The sequence below is a fragment of the Carettochelys insculpta genome, chromosome 20, assembly GCF_033958435.1.
Source record: "Carettochelys insculpta isolate YL-2023 chromosome 20, ASM3395843v1, whole genome shotgun sequence".
Lineage (NCBI taxonomy): Eukaryota > Metazoa > Chordata > Testudines > Carettochelyidae > Carettochelys > Carettochelys insculpta.
In genome coordinates this window covers 1993151-2014419 of record NC_134156.1, presented here as the reverse complement: position 1 = coordinate 2014419, position 21269 = coordinate 1993151, and the positions used below count along the sequence as shown (strand labels likewise).

At 38.7% G+C, this 21269-nt stretch overlaps 1 protein-coding gene across 4 annotated transcripts in view; it reads left to right on the top strand.

Annotated features, from left to right (window-relative positions):
- Nucleotides 1–21269, top strand: part of MYH10 (myosin heavy chain 10) — a 112325-nt gene that overhangs the window by 53132 nt on the left and 37924 nt on the right. For 2 of the 4 annotated variants that reach the window (XM_075014217.1, XM_075014216.1), the window contains exons 6-17: nucleotides 1008–1037; nucleotides 2336–2353; nucleotides 4883–4975; nucleotides 6260–6323; nucleotides 8773–8871; nucleotides 10185–10328; nucleotides 10440–10535; nucleotides 14473–14591; nucleotides 15056–15208; nucleotides 16551–16724; nucleotides 19270–19443; nucleotides 20549–20663. In XM_075014217.1, coding sequence (XP_074870318.1) covers nucleotides 1008–1037; nucleotides 2336–2353; nucleotides 4883–4975; nucleotides 6260–6323; nucleotides 8773–8871; nucleotides 10185–10328; nucleotides 10440–10535; nucleotides 14473–14591; nucleotides 15056–15208; nucleotides 16551–16724; nucleotides 19270–19443; nucleotides 20549–20663 — 1279 coding nt within the window. The remainder of the gene's footprint in view (nucleotides 1–1007; nucleotides 1038–2335; nucleotides 2354–4882; nucleotides 4976–6259; nucleotides 6324–8772; nucleotides 8872–10184; nucleotides 10329–10439; nucleotides 10536–14472; nucleotides 14592–15055; nucleotides 15209–16550; nucleotides 16725–19269; nucleotides 19444–20548; nucleotides 20664–21269) is intronic. The other 2 variants (XM_075014218.1, XM_075014219.1) reach the window with 2 other exon arrangements.

Below are 21269 nucleotides of genomic sequence, written 5' to 3'. Positions count from 1 at the left end.
TCCAGACTAACACGGCTACCCCTCTGATACAGTACTACAGATGTGGCCTCACCAGTGCAGAATAAAGGGAACAACAACTTCTCTATATCTGTAATCAAGTGTAGTGTAATCAAGGCTGATTTAACCATAGGATTTAAAATAGTCACTTTCAGCCTTTTGTATTCTCTATGTGAGCAAAGGTTTTAGAATCAAGACTTAAATAGTACTAGAGCTGGCAGAAGAAAAAAATCAATTTTTATTTTTCAAAAAAATCCAATAATTTAATCTTGTTTTCTGTCAAAATAAAAAATTGGAAAATTTCCAGTCTCTATGCAGTTCTCTCTCATTTCTTGACAGCATTTTCTCCCTCAACTCCAATTAAGTATCTTCCAACCACATTTAATTTCTCCTAGGGAGAAAAATCACTCTTAGAACACCTTGCCCCCCCACCCCCCAGCTCTTAGTGTGAGATCCAAACAGGAAGTTGCACGTTTAATTCCAAAAAGGATCCAGACCTATACTGCAAAAAACATTGCTTTTGAAAGAGGTTGGGGAAGAAGCAAGTGCTCAGACCACCTGCCTGTTAGGTATCTCTTAGGACCAGGCTAGTTTCTTTAGAAGAATGCTGAATGCAATACTGCAGAACAACTACAATATCTAGTGATTTAAGCCAGCAGAGGAAAACTCAGTTTTAGATATATTTTTAGTTAGAATTACTGAGAATTTGTACGCTTATAATAACTAGTTAAATTCTTGCCTCTGCAGTAGCCTGTTGTGCTGTGAAGGAAGACTTAACTCTCTGGCAAATGTACTTCATGTGGCATTAGTTCCTTGAATATGCATGAATAAGTAGAGTATGAAATGACAAATGAAATAGAATAGCTCTACTTCTAGGTACTGTATCTGGATAAAATAATTTTCAAAAACTGTTGTGTTAAACTAACACACGTGATCAATATGAGGTATAGTTTGCATCTGGAAAAACGCAGACTTGCTAACACCTGCATTTGTTTGTTTGCAACGAACAGCCCGAATCACCTAAACCCGTGAAACATCAGGCAAGTGTTTTTCTTTATGCTTCTAAGTTTATATGGGTTAATTCATATTTTTTTTTCTATTTTTGTATGATGAGGTGAGCAATCAGTTTTAAATGTCTGTATACTATTCATGTGATGACATGTTTACATAGAACAGTACCAGACTAGGACAAGTAATCTTAACAAAACGTATTATTCATTTGTGCAAAAGCACTGACGAGTAATGGACTTTGTATTAGACAACCTTGCAGTGCTCAAGTTAAAAATCTGGGATCCCTCTGTCCTAAAGCAAGTGTGCCATCTTTTCCACTGATTTAAATCCTCCACTGTGTGCCTTTTAGTAAATGTACTGTTTAGATATTAATGCAGAATTCATTGGCATTATTAAGTGGTCTGCTAAACATATATTTATATTAATGTGCCACTTAAGTTTACTTTAATTTAATCCTAAATTATTAGGTGCTGAATGTTTCATAGCTGTTCAGGCTACACATTCATATATTTTTCACAACTGTATAGGGCTTGGGGAAAATTACGACTTCTCCTAAAGTGCAAAATCTTACATGAATTGCTATAACCTGGCCCAACAGCCTAGTGGCTGCTCAGTTCTGCATGGATTGAAATCTTCAAAGTGTGCTTGAGCTATTCTTATTTCTCAGGCTGTCTATGGTTGTCATAAAGGTGATGCCTCCTTTTTCTTGGCAAGAAGGAAGGGGTAGGAAGCAATAATTAGTGAGCTTAACCCTTCCCCATGATTATAACTTGAGGGAATACTGCTGAGATGTCAGTGTGGTTGTCTGGTCTCCCACTTACACAGCATGCTGTGATCTGAACGACCTGTAATTAGCAGAAATGGGGAATTTAAAGATAAAGAATTCAGATGCCCAAGTGTGGCAGGAAAAGTATACACTGTAATCACTGCTTTCAGGAGGTAAGTTTGTCTATCATATCGTGATCACCAGAGTTCAATAATGGTAACATTTCCATAAGTGCTGAAGTCCCACTTTGAAACTACACAGGTATTTAAATGCTTAAATCTCATTGAAAGTCGACAGGATTTGATCAGTTCTGAAATATTTACTTGAGGTCTTGTACTCAAGTGCTTCTTTATTGTAAAACCAAAGCTAATGCATAATGTTCTGATAAATTGCTATATTTGGCAAATGGGTCTGTTCACATCAGGATTAAAAAATGTTTTGAATTATGCTCATTGTTCAAATGCATTAATAGGTCTATTTAAAATTCTAATCCAGAAGTGTTGGTATATTGCATAAATCATGACCATTAACATTTTGTTTCACTGTCATTTTGAACTACAGAGTGGATCCCTGTTGTATGTGAGTAGCATGTAGTTCCCTGTCTCTCACAAATTTCACAATGAACCCAATCACAGGGATGCTGGTTTTCTAAAACTGAAATAACTCTCTCTTGTCCTTGCTCTAACATTGCCCTATTGACCTGCATGAATTATTGCATGACTTCACTTTTCACCATATATTGATGCTGCTTTTTCCAAGGTCTATTTGACAAGTAGAGGAATATAGACAAGTCTTGCTTTCATTCTAAAACCTTTAGAAAATGTTTCAAAATAGTCATTTTATAAATTAATTGAATTTAAAACTATGAAAGCTATTTTAAATTGTACTAGACAATAATTGAGGTTAGTTCTCTAGTGATTTGTGGATACTTCATTCTAATGAACACCAAAAAACCTCAAATAGGGAAGATCATTAGGCTGTAATCAAGCTGCTTCTCTTTACCTTCCTCACTATTCCTATCCTGATTCTTAAAGAACCATATCAAGTTCTATTTCTGCTTTCTACTGAGCAGTTTCTCAACTCTGTTCACTTCAAACATTAAAAATCCATTGAATAGAGAGCAACACTCTCTCCGTAGATGAGTGTTAGTATAGTTTCTCCAAACCAAATTGGAGATTACGTTTCAGGGCTATCTGAAATTAGGTGTAATGCAAATGTTTCCTTTTATCAGACCAGACTATTTCTTTGTGCTTCTAATAGTTTGGTTTGTCTTAGGCAGACTTGGAAGTGTGTAGAACACAGGTCTGTAGTTGACCCGGATGCTTAGTGGCAATGCAGTGTGCTATCATTAGGCCAAACTTTGGAAACCAATATCTGTTGTTTCCAGGCCAAGCAGAAGTTCGAAAAATCAGTAAGCTTCAATGAGCAACAACTTATGTGCACCCTTTTTTTTTTTTTTTTTTTTTTTTGACAGGTGATGGCTTACTTTATTTCACATATGTAATTTAGTCTGTTTCATGCTGAGTACAAAATGGGAAGTAAGCTTCTCTAAAAGTCTCTGACATCTAATAATGATTTTACAAAAATATGAACGAGCTGCTGTCTGCTAGCTTGTTGAGATCAGAAAGTGAACAAACAATTTTTTTTTTACATACTGCCTAAGTAGCAGTAATAATCTACCACTTTACATGATGTGCTAAAAATCTTTCTCCAGGCTGGTTTCTCTTGTGTTGGCATAGTGTTGAGGAACACTTTTTCCCCTGTTTTTAAATGCTGGTGGAAAAGGTATGGTGTAGGGCCTCTGTAAAGGATGAGTGGTTGATTGGTCTTCAGAGGCTACTCTGCATTTTTTTAAAAGAAACTTTAGTATTCTAAAGATACTCACTTTGAAAGGAAATCTGTTTTTTAAAGTGACTCAGAGTTTGAGCAGCCTAACTGAGGTCAAGTAACAGGTAAAAAATGAGCAGAAATCAATTTTCGGCAAATCTGGCATATGTTAGTTTTAAAAATAAAAGCATCTAACAGGTATTAGTCGAAATGAGTTTTAAAACAATTTGTGCAATCATTAATGTGTGTAAGGACTAACAGAGATGTGTTATGTGTTCCATTCTCAGTTGTTCAGTCCAAGAGTGTTATTCCTTCATGTGGTATAAATGGTATATTTTTGGAAAAAGCAGATTTATAGAAACTGTTTGTGATTACATTCCAGAATAATAATTCCAATTTTTGTTACCATCCTTCTGGGCAATGAAGTAGCATCACACCTTCAAGCACACTTGCTGCTTATTTGGGCTCATGGATGCAGCACAGACTTGTTATACTAACCAGACCTTCTAATGGACAGCAATTGTAAAAGGTCTTATGCAGTTCCTTTAGGTTCTTGCTCCATATGAATTCCAAATTCACTATCTGAAACTTCAGGAAACTTTGGAAAAAATGGGATGTCTTTAAATAATAGCACAGCTATGTGTAGCTTATGCTGGCATGCTGCAAGTTGGAAAATAATTAATCTTGCCGTTTGGCATTACTTAACTTCACTGCCATTTGTGGCACAATTCTTTCTCTTTCCAGTTAAATGTGCTCAGATACTACAAATTCTGTCCAAGATCCTAAGTTAACTATGAGAATTAATAGCTTGCTGACCGATAGTGTATATTAAAACACCTGCTGTCCTACATGATCATGGTTCAGTTACTGACCATTAACAGTCCTAATAATCTAATTTGCAGAACCACCTTACACAGAAATCCAAAGATTATTCCTTACTTTGTCAAATGATTTTTACCTCCAAAAATAGCATATGGGCTTTGCTCTAAATTCTGTGCCTAATTCATTAGCTTTAAAACTGAATTCACCTTTCTATCTTCAGGGGTTTTTTAACATCCACATCCTAAGCTCACTTTTCTTCATAATAGATACCATCTTCTCTATTCCAGTGAAGAGTATCAACAGAGAGCAAGAATTCAAACAACTTAGAGGCAGTGTGTTTTTGAAGATCTTGTCAGGCAGCTGGGGTGAAATGAGCAGAAAAGAAATGAATCAGGGACAATCTGACATATACCTTGGTTTCATATAAGTTTTGCTTTTGTGTTTATGTGGTTATTTTAGGGAGAACTGGAACGCCAGCTTCTGCAGGCAAACCCTATTCTGGAATCCTTTGGTAATGCAAAGACTGTGAAAAATGACAACTCTTCCCGTTTTGTAAGTTCAAAAAAACTAAAATCTAGATGCTTTTCACAGAAATGTACATATTGCCTTCTCATATGATAACTCTGGTTATGAGACCCTACTTTATTGGTATTTAGAGGTTTCCTGTACATTCTACTTCCTTGAATTCAGCTGAAGTTTGTATATTGAAACTGTTAAGTTTTTTATTACAATGCTGGGTCCAGCATATTTAACTTACTAAAGATATTATTGTCACTATGTGGGTTAGGCAAACAGTTGCTTTAATACCAAACTCCTGGGCTCATCTGTTCACGAGCAGACAATTATATTGTTTACGTGAAATGCATAGTGGAAAATTTTCCTCAGATGACAGGGTATCCTGCATATAAACTGACGCAAGCTAGTAATTGCACAATAGATGTGAATTGTGGCTTGTGTATACAGTAGTTTAGAGAATTTCCTAACCACATATCATTCAAGAGCTTATACCAACTGAAGTTGTCTAAACCCCTGCAAGCTCCAGCTCAGGTGCACACTCCCACCACCCCTGCTGCCTTAACCCCCTTGTTGCCGCCCAGGGCCCCAACCCAAGTCCTCCCCGACATATGCAAAATTCAAGGTACATAACTGTCGCATACCTCAAGGGATTACAGTATACGGGTATTTCAGATTTACGACTAAATTGAGTTACGACCAGGTGTTGTGAACATAACCTGTTAGTAAGTCGGAGATTATCTGTACCTCTAAAAGCGCACTTGATACAATCTGGCCCTGTCATCTCTGATGGATGGGCTCTGCCAGTCTTTTGCAAAAGAGCCCAAATCCAAGACCTATATGCTTCTAACTGCTTTTATGTCACAGTCTTTCAGGCAGGTGCAGACCCTGTGTTAGAAACCCTTTTTTCAGTAGTGGGACCTAGCAGTTTGTCCAGTGTAGACTGTGGTGCTAAGACCGCGGCCCTTTGAGCCCTCAGTAGAGATCTCATTCACACCTACATTTTGGGAGGTGGTAATAGAACTACTGGAGTTTCAGACCCCTGTGTGATGATGCAAATATATATTTTATCCCTAAAGGTTAAAAGTTCAAATTTTTGTGTAAATTTTCAAAGCTGTATTCAGTTCAGTATGTTGTGTTGTGAACTTTTGAAAGAACAGGCATAATATTTTTTGTTCGGCGTTAAGAACAATCTCCATTCCAAAGATGTTCGAACTCTTGAGTTCTGTTGTGTGCCCTTTTTAAACTGGAAAGAGTTCTAATTTTCAGCCACTGACAAAATTTATATATAATATATGTACAATTTTTTTATTTTTTTTCCAGGGCAAGTTCATTAGAATTAACTTTGATGTTACGGGTTATATTGTTGGGGCCAACATCGAGACCTGTATCCTGCTTCAGCAGTGTAATGTCATTTTAAATATGAAATGAATCATTCAGCCTTTTGTCTCCAACTTTGTGTTACTTAGAATTTTGTGTGATGACGTGTTATCTCACTTGTGTGAAATGTCTTTTGGTGAACTCGGTTACATATGAGGTATCATAATGTGAGTGCTTTCTTTTGCCAGTATCGCCATGTCTGAAAAATCTTTTGAAATAAGTTTTCACAAAATATAATACTTTGACTTGTACCAGATTTTGACTGTTCTGAAGGTATGATTGTGTGTTGTTTGTTGGGGAAAACATTTAAGATAAAGCTGGGACTCCATAAAGTGACACTGTTGAAATAGCACCACCGTAATCAACTGATCTCTGCCCTTTGCGTACTCCATTGTAACAAGCATGATTTTACTCTTGTTCGGATTGGAAAGGCATCACAGGTGGGGAGAACTGTATTTTACTGATCTGAACATACTGACATTTTCAATTATAAGGCCAGCTTCTGTCCTGTTTTGTTTAATTACACCCGTGAAATGCTTTTTGTTATATTAAACCTTAATGATTCATTTTCTACCAGGAGATCTAGATTCCGTCTTTCTTCTGTATTTCCAGATGAAAGCTTATCGGTAGTATTCCATTTTGTTTTGTTGAAATCTGCAGTGCAGTGAGAACAATAGAAAATGCAGGGTGTTAGTCTGAGAATTGAGCATTCTCTCTGAAAGAAGGGATTAAGGCTCAGGTGCCTTAAATCAGGTAGGCGTGACAATTCTAGGTACAGCAGTGACTGTTAAAATTAGGCATACTGTCTAAATATCTGAGAATAATTATTTTTTTATCTTGTTGAAAGTTTGAGAATTTAGTGTCTATTAGAAGTTAGGTTTGTTCCACAAGGTATGTTACTCTTCTAGTTTTATAATTACCCATTTCCTGTCATGAAACAGAACTGTCTTGCACTTCATTTCAGTATAGAAAAGTGGAAGGAATGAATCTGTTGGTATTATGTGCAGCATGCACTGTAAAGCAGCTTCTCTACTTGCACAAATTTTGAAATTGTTCAAATATTATTGAACTCATTAAAGTGAGTGTGTAAAACTCTTTAATAATATTTTTGAAATGACACGTGTACATTACATACAGGATTTTGAAGTTGAAAATATTTAGTCTGCATTTTGGTAGCATTTTGGTGAGTCAGCTGTGCCCTTTCTGAAAGACTGGAGACATGGTTTACTTTAAAAAAACAAAACAAAACCAAAAAAAATGAAAACAACCAAAAAAACCCAAAACCCTTGTCCATTTCAGGTGATGGCTGTTACATTAGGGAATGCTACGCAGCATAAAAAGAGAGTTTGCTAGAATTAAAAACTCAAGCTTTTAATTTGACTTTTTTAAACGTTCTATATAAAATGGAGCCCCAAATCTGTTTTAACTGAGTGGACTTAAACCAGTTGTTCTCAACCTGCAGGCCAAGTATGGCCCAATAAGCACAGACCCGTAACCCAGTGACTTCCCCAAGGTCATAAAGGTACGTGGGCTGCATCCAACACTAGCATATTGGGAACCATTGGTTTTAAACTACAGCATACATATTCAACTAAGAGATTTCTAAAGGCTTGGGACAAACTTACAAAATTAAGACACCAGAATTTTATTAAGATGAAAATAATCTTTCCCTCCTCTTGAACACTTCTAAAGAACAATTGGTAACTTTCTTGGCTATACAATCTGGGAATCTTCATCTTGGTGATCTTTGCCATATTCTAGTACCTGGGAATTTACCATAACACTGGCCATTTTGTATCCTCATGTGTGTTCTTACACAAAAGATGAGGAGGAACCAGATGATGCCACCATCTCCATGGATGTGTTCTGAATATCCCTGAAAAGTGAAACAAAGATTCCCTTTATAACCCTTTCTTTGCTACGGAGTCAGGGTCCCCCTGCCTTATTTGCCCTACTGTTACTCCTGCTGGACTTCTGTACCTAAAAATTCTGTGCACTGTTTTAAAATTCTGCAAATTTGATTTTTTCAAAATATTTTATGATCATGCCAGTTAAAATTATTTTTGTAAGGGAAGTTGTAATGAAAATTAAATCTGTGTTCTTCATGTTCCTTTTATGTATGTTTGAATAATATTAGAACATTTCTTGTTTTTGCAGCAAGCAAAACAAAGTACACAACAGTGGAGCCTCAAACCCCATTTCGCTACTAAATAAATATATGGGGGGGAATTTAATAGTTTCCTTCCATCCCTATCTGATCCTCATAATAGGATGTCCTAGCACATATCTCCTGCCCAAAAAAATAAAAAGAAAATAAATGCAACAAACATCGAACTTTATCTCTCTGATAATGTTGCTGCTAGTTAATGGAGCCCATGTCTGCCAATCCTTTTTTCCTGAATTTTTAATGAAATACTGCACTGTGCATCTTAAGATTCTTAACTTCTCATGATCAGACTTGTTGGAAAAGTCTCGTGCTGTTCGTCAGGCCAAAGATGAACGAACATTTCATATCTTCTATCAGCTGCTCTCTGGGGCTGGAGAACACCTAAAGTGTAAGTTACAGAGCTAATCCTAACAGCCTGTTCGGTGCTTACATGTTCTGAATTTTCCAGGTTTAGTGCTTGAGCAATGAAGTTACACTACTCCTTGGGCATGAAAGAGTAATTATCAGAGTTCAGAGAGATGAAAGAAAACAGTTGCTTTATTCTGAAATCTCTCTTCATGCTGAAGAAGACATATTGGTCCTGGAACTGTTGCCTAACTGCAGTTTTTCAGGTGAATGACTTCCAGATTGCACACTGTGGACCAATGCAGACCAATGGTTTTGTAGCCCCTTAATTGAGTCCCTTGCTGGCAGTCAGTAGGTAAGCTGGCAGTACTTCAGTTTCAGCAGGTCGGCAGGAAGTGTCAAATCCATACGGGATCGTGTACTGAGACTGGGCAGAATACCAAACCATTGGCCAAATTAACACACGAGAAAAGATGAAAGAGGAGTTTCAATGTAATGTTGATACTTCCATCGTGAATATCAATTAGCTGCAAGAGTGAGCCCCTGCCTCTTCTCCAGATAATTGATGTAACTTGCATATATTTACCCAAATCATGGCATATTCCCTTGCTGGAAAATCATTGTTAAACCCATCCACTATGTTCTTGGGTTTCTTGAAACAAAACAGTTAAAATCTATTATAACTACCTTTTGAACCATGCACCTTTTAACACTGGCTGACCATGACTATTCCAAAACAGGCAGCCGACTTTCAATCCACCAGAGAAGATTAATATGTGAGGTACTAAATTTTCAGTCACGTGCATGCAGTTTAGTGTATACTTGTCTTACATGTGTAAATACTTCAGGGAGCACAGATGGATATGCTGTGTGGGAGTAAATGCTTTTGAAAATTTGATCTTTATATTTGTTTCCCTTCAATGCTAAAGTGTAATCTATGTGATTAGGATTCCTGGGCTATCTCAACGCTTTAAATTTATATAAACATCTGCTTAGAGAGCTGTCTGACATGGGCAGAAGGAATGTCTGTGTCAGTACCTCATCTAGAGGATCATCATAATAATGCAATTACCCCATGTAGAACAGCGTCTGATTCATGCCCAAAGCAAGGAGCTAATCCAGCTATTTGCAAAGCCATCTTGAAGCTGTTGGTAGCTGGGCCTTTTTATATTGCAGATTGTGGAAAGTTGGCTTGCTAGAGTGACAGAAGAATTAACTCCTGACTTGGTATAACTGTTTTGTAATCCTGTGTATTTAAATGCTGATGTAGCTGGTAGTCTTTTAAATATTGAACTTGTTCACAAACTTTTTCTTTTTGTGTTTTTTCTCTTCCCCCCCCCCCCCCCGCCACTACAGCTGACTTGCTACTTGAAGGATTTAACAATTACAGATTTTTATCTAATGGCTATATCCCCATTCCTGGACAGCAAGACAAGGATAACTTTCAGGAAACTATGGAAGCCATGCACATCATGGGCTTTTCTCATGAGGAAATCTTGTGTAAGTCAAGTCTTATTTTATTTCTGCATTGTATTTGGTGTTGGTGGCAGTGAGGGAGTAAAGTTTATTAAGACATGTTTGATAAGTAAATGTTTATTTCTATTAACACAGCAATGTTGAAAGTGGTGTCTTCAGTACTACAGTTTGGTAACATTTCTTTCAAGAAGGAAAGAAACACTGACCAGGCCTCCATGCCAGAAAATACAGGTACGTTAGTCATATTGTATGTGTTTTTAAAGACGTTAGTTTGTGGGTTTTGGTTTATAATTTGTTGTTCATCATATATCCTGTGAAGTCAAAGTCTCTCTTTCTGAATTTCCTCTATAAAGTTCTCTGCCAGAGAGAGTCCATACCTATTAACAATAATAGTCTGCATGGAACTACTAAACCTCTCGCGTCTTCCACTCATCTTACGCTCTTTTGCAGAGACATTAAAACTGCTGTCTACAGAAGTCCATAAGTTATTGAAGCTGATCCTCAGCTTCGAACAAGCATTAGCTTCATTAATTGCATCTCAATGAAGACTTAAACACTAGAAGAAAGGGGTGCACTTAAATCAGTGTATTTTTCTTTGGTTCTTGACAGTAGTTCTCTTGCCAGTGAAAAGAATCCCGGAGCCAAGCACATCTTCCTTTGTGAAATGACTGAATTTAAGAAACCTGGTATTTTTAGACAATATTTCTGAAATGACAGGGTAGTGTAGCAACAACTTTTTTTTAAAAATCGTTGAGAGGACAGTCAGCATTTGGAAGATATGGTTTAAAAAGGGGGCTGTTTCTTAGGCACACCTAAGCATTTTCAGACTTTTAATTTACCACTACCATGCTGAATCACCTTTTGTAAAGTATCATTTTTAAAGTAGTTTAAAACTTGGCTTTGATTAAGTGCAAAATGTTTGCTGCTTTTCTTATTTGAAAATTGTCTTTGTGTCCTATAAAGCGGTGAGAAATGCAAGAAACAGTATTTGCTTTTGTGTCTAAGCCATGAAGTGATGAAGGTTTGTGGTTATAGATGGGCATTTTACTTCCATGCTAGCAGTATCTTCAGTTAATTTGTGTTACATGTCCTCCTCTTTATGAATATCAGAAATGTTGAATGACAAAACATATTGCAGAAAGGCTGGCTCAGATTTTTTTTTGTTTGTTTCATAGCCTGAGTATCTTGCTGCTGTCACTCATATTCCCTACTTTTATCCACTTTTGCATTTAATGCCCTAACATGCTTTGAGGAAGGAAGTGGGAGAGTTGTAAAATTTGCTGAGACCTTCAGAAGAACTGAAGAACAAATTAATCTTTATATGAAGAATATTAGTGACTGACTTATTATGCAATGACACAAAGGCTACGTCTACACGTGCACCCAACTTCGAAATAGCTTATTTCGATGTTGCGACATCGAAATAGGCTATTTCGATGAATAACGTCTACACGTCCTCCAGGGCTGGCAACGTCGATGTTCAACTTCGACGTTGCTCAGCCCAACATCGAAATAGGCACAACGAGGGAACGTCTACACAGCAAAGTAGCACACATCGAAATAAGGGAGCCAGGCACAGCTGCAGACAGGGTCACGGGGCGGACGCAACAGCAAGCCGCTCCCTTAAAGGGCCCCTCCCAGACACACTTTCATTAAACAGTGCAAGATACACAGAGCCAACAACTAGTTGCAGACCCTGTATATGCAGCACGGACCCCCAGCTGCAGCAGCAGCAGCCAGAAGCCCTGGGCTAAGGGCTGCTGCCCACGGTGACCACAGAGCCCCGCAAGGGCTGGAGAGAGAGTATCTCTCAACCCCCCAGCTGATGGCTGCCATGGAGGACCCCGCTATTTCGATGTTGCGGGACGCGGATCGTCTACACGTCCCTACTTCGATGTTGAACGTCGAAGTAGGGCGCTATTCCCATCCGCTCATGGGGTTAGCGACTTCGACGTCTCGCCGCCTAACGTCGATTTCAACTTCGAAATAGCGCCCAACACGTGTAGACGTGACGGGCGCTATTTCGAAGTTACTGCCGCTACTTCGAAGTAGCGTGCACGTGTAGACGCAGCCAAAGAGATAAAATCTTATCCAAAAGCTTCAAGGATTTTTGGGCTTCTCTACACTTGAAATGTGGCAGTTCTGCAGCTGAAGTGTTTCAGGGTTTCATGGAGTAAGAGTGGTTCACCCACCATCAGTTTTAGGTGCTCCATCTCCCATAGAGGTGATAGTTCTCCTGTCAACTAAGTTCTGTCTTTGTTGAGTGTTAGATGTGTTTAACTGGTGCATTTTTCACATCCCTGAGCAGGCCTGCTGATTCAGGGGCAGTGGAAGGGGACAGTTGCCCCTGGGACTAGCCTTTCAAGGGCTAATGTAGCAGTGGCTGGAGTTCCAGGCCCTTTTGAATTGCCATGGCAGCATAGCTCTTGCTTTGCACAGCTGGAAGGGAGCAGGGTGGAGAGGAGCTTCAGTTCCAGTGGCACTGAGGGCAGAATGACCTAGGCCTGACCCCTTCTGCCACTGGTCCCACCCCTTCCATGACCCGGGGCCAGGCCCCTATCCACCTTTGCCCTGGGGCCTATGGTGGCTCTTCGCAGCGCTGGCCCTGAGCAACTTTTTTTTTAAAACATAGTTACATTGGCTTAATTTGCTAATGACGACCAGACCTTAGTCACTGAAACTTTAAAGGCTTTTTTGGTTCAGGAAACCTAATAACCTCTGTGTTGTAATAGCTGTTTCCATACAGCTCACTACAGCTAACATCTGTATCCTCAGAACTTGAGGATTAAAACAATGCCGTGTAGGTTTGATGACAGTTATAAGGGGAAGAACTTAAAACAAAGATGATACAATTTTAATTTCTTCATCAGGATAAGAAAGACAATTATAGTAAGAGGAAGCAAGTTATCCATTTCTCGTGTACACTAATCACATCTCCAGTACAGAACAGAATTGTTCTTGTGTCTCTGTATTTGTTATGCACAGTAAAAATGAGGCAGTTCTATATGAATAGTCAACCATAGAATATAATAATGCAAATAAAATGCTATTAAATGCACTAAGAACCATCTCCACAAACACACAGAACAAATAATTTTATAAACTACCTCCAAAGATGCACCTGACTTCCTGTGCAGCATCTCAAATATTTGATAGGTAAAACAGAATCATAGGGCTAAGCATTTGCAATTCTATGGGAGAAGATTCCAAACCTGAAAAGCCATCTTTTGCTCTTGGGACAAAGCCTGAATTTCTTCACTAGGAAGATGGTGAGGAAGACCAGTCTTCACTCTTGTGCTCTCTAATCCAGTGCCCATTTGTTTTCTAAGTGGCAAAAACAATTCTTCAGTTTTCAGGAACTGAAGAAATGTCCTGCTTATCTTTAAAAATGGGTCTGCTAACTTGGTGGTCCAATGGTTAGTCCTAGGCACAGCTATGTGTGTGGCCCAGGCTTTAATTTAGTCCCATCCTCTTGCTCTGTGCTGGCAGAGGCTTGAAGTCCTGAAAAACTTCAGTTCCTGGAGATGAAACAAGTTACTGGATTGGTTGACAGACCCCTTCATCCAGCTGAGAGTATAGGTCTGGCCTGAATAGTGACTGTGTCCTGTAGAACTAGTCGTAATTGTTTGTTGCAAAGACAAATAGCTATATTGGCTCTGTAAAATTGAGAGACTCTACTCCTTCATGTGACTCTTCTAGCAGAATCTTGTATTTGTTTACAGTCAGTTGCACTTGTGCAACGTACAAAGGCAATTTGCAACGAAGGGACAGTTTGGTAGCTAGTCTGGTGATGATGCAGGAGATGGAAAGCAAACAGTGAGTTTGCAGAATTCACAATTGGTGTGGGGGAGGGTTCTCTTAAAGGATAAAATTCTTTAAGCAGACAAGATGGTTGCATTTGCTTCTCTTGGTGAAGAAGCAGACTGAAAATGCTGTTGTTGTATGGGCTACCACTGGTTCTGGGTTCCTCATAGACACTAGTTGTAATGATAACCTCATATAAAGTAAACCTAAGTGCTTCTTTTGTTTTCAGAATTAAGTAGTGCCAAAAGTAATTGAAACAGTTATTGATAGAAGTTCTCAAGAGTTTCTTTCCTTAATATCTTAACTACTTGCTCTGGAGAGTTTGGGTTACTTAAGGTAATAACTTTATTACTTTCAAACTCAGTTGCACAGAAACTCTGCCATCTGCTGGGAATGAACGTAATGGAATTTACTCGAGCTATACTTACACCACGCATTAAAGTTGGCAGAGACTACGTTCAGAAAGCCCAAACCAAAGAACAAGTAAGTTCTGACTTACACAATTAAAGTGAAGCTACAATTCTTCCAAAGTAACTTTTCCATTGTAGTCAATAAACTGTGCTAATGCTAGCTCCTGTTTAAATTTGTTCTTTAACTCTTATTGTCTTTTGCCATGCGACAAAATATGAAAACACAAGACTGTATGAAGAGTAAGAACTTTCCCCTTTTGGTGACCTTCAGCTGATTTTGATTCTAATGTTAATTTTTGTTGATATGTGATATGCCAAATAAGTGATTTTTTTCAATAGATTAAACTGTATAACTTTTTGAATTGGATCGTAGTATTTCTGCTGCTTTGTTTTACCTATGTAAATGATGTTAACAGCATTAAACTTGCTGACTTCGCTTAGCAGTTATTTATGATGAGATTGATCTCTATCGTTTTGACGACTCCTCAAGAACGAACAAATGTTTAATACGTTGTGATATTTTTTTTTTTTTTTCAGGCAGACTTTGCAGTGGAAGCCTTAGCAAAAGCCACCTATGAACGCCTCTTCCGCTGGCTTGTTCACCGCATTAATAAAGCTTTGGATAGGACCAAACGGCAGGGAGCTTCTTTCATTGGAATTCTGGATATTGCTGGATTTGAAATCTTTGAGGTGTGCCAAAGAACCAGTTATGTGAAACTAGTAAATAGTTTGAAGTTCTAGTTTTCATCTATCACTTAGTACATATCCCTTGTTGCTAACAATCACAAACTGTAAAATATTGCATTCTTTCAACAAATTGTTTTACAGTTAAGATTATATAACAAATTTAATTGGGTTGCAATGTGTAAAAGTTCTGACTGCACTAAATTATGATCCCAAATGCTTTAAAGCCATAGTCTCTGTTCTATGCTGAGTTACGTGCCCTTAGAAGATCATTTATTCTGCAGTGCTGTAGAGCTGAGCTGGGCCCTGGGGTGAATCATGGGGCTTAGGACAGGCCCCAGCCCTGGTCCCAGCTGTGAGGGGAAAGGTGGGCGGGCACCAGGGCAGGGCCACAGCTTTGGGCCTAGCCCCGGGGTGAACTGTGAGGCAGCCGTAGTCCCAGCTGCTGGCCAGAGAGCGGGGGAGTAGAGCTCTTGTGCCTGGTTTCCGTCAGGGAAAAGAGGGAAGAGAAGGGCTGCGGTCATGGCTTTTTTTCCCTGGGCCCTGGTCAGAGTGGTGGTGGGAGCCTAGAGCAGTTTGGGAAGTGGCCACTTTCCCCAGCCCCTGCATGAGCTAGGGATGTTTTGGGGGGACGGGACGGGACATGATGGGACGACAGAGCCCAGGTTTCCTGGCCTCAGCATGTCAGGGGGCTAGTTGTGGGGGAGTGGCAGGACTCCCTCTGTGGGGGTACTTTTGAGTAGGGTGACCATCTGCCCTGTATTTGGGCTGTCCCCCACCCTCTCACTTCTGAGCCTCGGAGAAGCAGGGCAGTGTGGGCACCTGCCACCTCCTTTCCAGCTCCCTGGGTCTTGAAGAAACCACCCCTCCCACCCATGTCTCCCTGTCCCATGTTTGGTGCAGGGAGATACAGTCGCCCTACTTACGAGTTGTGTAGAGGAGGAACACTTATGGATTTCAGGCAGAGACAGCCAGGGTCAAGAGCCCCATCTCCAAGTGGTCACCGCTTTTCTGCTGTGGCTGCCCCGAGTGGTTGCTTTGCAGCATCACTCTTCCCTGAGCCCGCTGCCCTCAGTGGTAAGCCTGAAGTATGTCAGTGCCCCTCCCAGAACGTGCCCCTCCCTTTCCATGTTCTGGGAAATCCTGGGATTTCAGGCATTTCTCGCTTTCCAGGCACAGCCAAACCCTCACCTTGATTTAAGTTAGGGTCAGAAAGTTGCATGCCAAATTTTGTGGTTGTAGGTCTTAACAGTTTCAGAGTTCTTGAATAAGCATTCTTGAATAAACACACTAAAATATATAGTAGAGAGATTGTCATTGTTCTTCTAACTTATTAAATATTTTGCAGCTGAACTCCTTTGAGCAACTTTGTATCAACTACACCAATGAGAAGCTGCAGCAGTTGTTCAACCACACCATGTTTATCTTAGAACAAGAAGAGTACCAGCGTGAAGGCATAGAATGGAACTTCATTGATTTTGGACTGGATCTTCAACCCTGCATTGATTTAATAGAAAGACCTGTAAGTTTCTTTACTGTTTGTTTTGTGGCTCAAGTACAGTCCCTTGTGTTGAATAGTCCCAGGACCTGGATTAACTAGAGTATGTGACCACTGAGGATTGAATCCCCTTATTTTTATGCTAATTTTTAGTATCCTGTGCCCACTGTGAAGTAATCTGGTGTCTGTGCGTAAGAATATCTGCATACACGTAGCACATTGTTTTATTTGTCTGGGACTAATATGTTGATCTTCTATTTATATTGTTTCTAATGCCAATCAAGTGCTCATTGCTCTCTTCTTCAGTCCTAGCGATGTGATAGCTATGCACGCTTAATGTGATGTCTTGACCAGAAAGCTATTGAAGATTTAGGGGGAAACCCTGTCCCCTTTTGAAGTTAATAGTAAAAGTTCTATCAACCTCAGTGGGATAGGAATTTCATCCTATAAATCTGCCTTGCGTTTGATGGGTCTTCTACTACTGCAGTCTTTGGGAAACTCTTACATGTGGCTGAAGAATCCTGCTTGTTGCCCAGTCTTTGGGAACGCTAAACCACTCCAGTTAACTACAGACAGCACGAGCAGGAGTTTAAGGGTCTTAAGAGAGATTCAGATTCTTTCTCATTGGAATAAAGAACTTTTCCTGTCATAAAGGCTGAGGGAAGAAGACTGCACATTTTCACTTTACAAAATATTTAGAATAAAATATTCTAAGACTTCTCATGTTCAGTGGGTTTTAAGAGCCAAACTTTGGTCAATCTCCAGTATTTCTGTAATGAAGTTGCATAGCACATGATGTCATGGAATGGCCTCAGAAAGCCATATTGTGAAATGCGGAGACTTACAAATTCACAAGTTGTTTTGTTTTAAAGTGTAAACCATTACAAATAACTTCCTCTACTTTTCTTTTTTCCTAAGACTTATAGTAGGAATCTGTTTCCCTTGGAAAAGATGAATGATACCTTCACACAAATCCCCACCTGTAAATTTAAAAAAAAAAAAAAAAAAAAAAAAAATAAAGTTGTTCTGTGCCTCATAGATGTTGAGGGGAAGAAATATGCTAAACATTGAGATATTCATATACTTTGGTAAGGAGGATGTATAAACTTTAAAGTTCATGTAAGTCTTTTACTTACAAGCATCTGAGCTCTGTAAACTGTTATACACAAATGTATGAGATTACTGTAGAAATGAGGATTTTTTTCAGCACGTACAGTATTTAAAAAAGCAAATAGAATGTTAGGAAACATTTAAAAAGGGATCATGAATAGGACAGAGAATATCTTACTATTTCTGTATAAAGCCATGCCATGCCTGCATCTTGAATACTGTATACAGATGTGATCACTGCATTTAAAAAAAGATGTCTTGGCACTGAAGAAAGTTCAGAAAAGGGCAACAAAATGATCAGGGGTTTGGAATGGCTGCCATATGAGGGGAGAGTAAAGAGACTGGACCTTTTCAGTTTAGAAAAGAGGTGACTAAGGGGTCATAAGATAAAGGTCTATAAAATGACTAATGTTGAGAAACTAAATAAGGAAAAGTTACTTACTTGTTCTCATAACACAGGAACTAAGGGTCACCAAGTGAGTCTTTGCTCACAAAAGCTCATGCTCAAAACTTTTCTGTTAGTCTATAAGGTGCAACAGGACCCTTTGTTGCTGTTACAGATCTAGACTGACACGGCTACCCCTCTGATGATTTCATTTGATCAGATTTCCATGACCAGCATCTGATGAAGTGTGAGTCTGTGCTCACGAAAGCTCATGCTCAAAACTTTTCTGTTAGTCTATAAGGTGCCACAGGACCCTTTGTTGCTGTTACAAATGAAATTAGTAGGTTGCAGGTTTAAAACAAACAAAAGGAAGTATTTCTTTATGCAACACACTTGTCAAACTGTGGAATTCCTTGTCAGAGGATGTTGAAGACCAGGACTTTTAACAGGGTTCAAAAAAATCTAGATAAATTCATGGAGGATAGGCCCATCAATCACTATTAGCTAGGACAGGTAGGAGTGGTGTCCCAAGCCTCTGTCTGAGAGAAGCTGGGAATGGGAGATGAGAGGGATCACTTGATTACCTTTTTACCCACAAAAGCTCATGCTCCAAAATATCTGTTAGTTTATAAGGTGCCACAGGACTTCTTGTTGTTCTTGAAGATATAGACTAACACGGCTACGTCTCTAACACTGGATGATTACCTGTTATGTGCATTTCTCTGGGGCACCTGACATTGGCCACTGTTGGAAGTCAGGATTCTGGGTTAGATGGACCTTTTTGGTCTGATCATTTTATGGCTGTTCTTATGTGTACTTAATATAAAATGGAATTTATTTCCTCAAACTCATTACAGTCTATTTTTATATTTGTCTTTTGAAGTGTATTTAAATAAAACAGGACTTGGACAAATGAAATCCCAGCTGTCACACTTTTCCTTGTCAATTCTATTTTTCCCCTGGAGCGTAATGGGTGATATATGTTTTTTTTGAAAAAAAAAAAAAAAGGACTTAAAAGTGTAATACCAGAAATGGAGATGAATTCTTGTTTAAAGCCATCAATTATTTTAACAGGCAAACCCACCTGGTGTACTGGCTTTGTTGGATGAAGAATGTTGGTTCCCTAAAGCAACTGACAAGACGTTTGTGGAAAAATTGGTCCAAGAGCAAGGAACCCACTCCAAATTCCAAAAACCAAGGCAGCTAAAGGACAAGGCTGATTTCTGTATTATTCATTATGCGGGGAAGGTATGGGTTGTATGTTGAACAACTTGTACTATTGTCTTGTAAATAGACTTGTTTTAGGAAAATCTACCAAAGCTTTAACCATATCATTCAGCTATGTGTGTGTCAACTCAAATATAGGAACAGTTTGGTTTTCTTTTTGTTTAAAATGATGCTTACAAAAGCTGTATTGAAACGCCTATTGCTTGATCAGAATCTACAGTGACAGCTGTAAGAAGATAATAGACTAATAGAGTTAAGCTTTCCAAATAATGGCACAAAAAAGATTTATGGATTATCACAGTTTGGTGAAATTTTGGCAGTATTAGTCCTTTGTAGGAGACAGATGTATTTATATGAGCTAATGGCCAAATTTTTGCAGTTATCTAAACACGTAACTCCCATTTATAGAGTAAAAGCTTCTGAAATTCTGACCTTGAAAGACAAACTGGAAATTGTTGGTGTTCAGCTGTCAAGCTGTACTTCTAATATCAACCCCACAGTATTCTGTAGGATTATCAGGATGGAAGCCTTGTTTATTTTTGGTATTGTTAAATAACAATTTGTCTAATTACAATAGTAATTCAAATCTGTAAGTGTTAATTATTTGCAACAGATGCTTAATTTACTCATCTTTGTAATCTATCTGCATTAGCTAGACTCTTACTTTACATTAGTTGTTTTGACATTTCTACTGTAAAGCCTCTGCTTAAAAAGAACTTGTCTGAAAATGTTTTCACCCACCCTTGTTACAGGCAGAGAGCTTGGCTCCCATCAGGGAAAGTTAGTCCAATGAAGATACTATATTCCCACCTTGTCTCTCCAGCCAGCAATAAAGATGAATAAAATGAGGGGCAGAGGAGGAGGAATAAACATTTTGTGAAATTTAATGTTTAAGACTGCATTTGTTAGCATAAAGGAGAAACAGATTAACTCAGCCACATACTCTTAGTAAGAGAACAAAATCTTTACTGTTTCTTTGAAAGAATTGAAGAAAATTCAGAGACCCCTGTTTAAAGGGTGTTACCTTGGGGAGAAGCTTTTTTAAAAACACTAGGTAGCAGTTAAAAACCCAGGTGAGCAGTGTTCCAATAACTCACCATGTGTAACTTTGCTTGCTTCTTTACAGGTAGACTACAAAGCAGATGAGTGGCTCATGAAGAACATGGACCCTCTGAATGACAATGTGGCTACCCTTTTGCATCAGTCTTCTGACAAATTTGTTGCAGAGCTTTGGAAGGATGGTAAGAGAATATACAGTCACTAAGAGCAGATTTCACCATAATGTGAGATCTGATCTTGTTTGGATGAGGTTTCTTTTTTTATACTCTTGCCTGGACCATAGCTCAAAATAATAGCAGCTTTAAACAGCCAAAACTACAAGGAGAGAAAGCTGGTTTGTTCCCTGAATCCTGAATCCAGTCCCTTGCTCATACACCATCTCTCAATTTAGCTGCTTTCATTGCCATATAGTGACTGTTACTCAGGGTCCTATCTGAAAGTCTTTATTGGAATTAGTCAGTTTCAGACTTGCAGTGAAGAGTGGCATTTGATGCTACTTTTGGTGATAGTTTTGTTAAATAATGTTTGCATGAAAAAATCTTGTTGGGCTTTGTGTCTGTAATAGTGTGCTCCTGTATTGCCTTCAAGCAAATTGCAATAATCCTATTAAAACATTTTAATCAGTACTGTTCCCATGGACTTGACATTGCCATTTAGCTAATTATCTGCACAACAGATAGTGTCATTTGAGTGGGAGTTGTGAAATATAATTAGAGAAGCATAGTTAACTGGATAAACACTTTGCAAGAATTCCGGTTTTTTTTTGTTTTTTTTAAATAAATACTAGT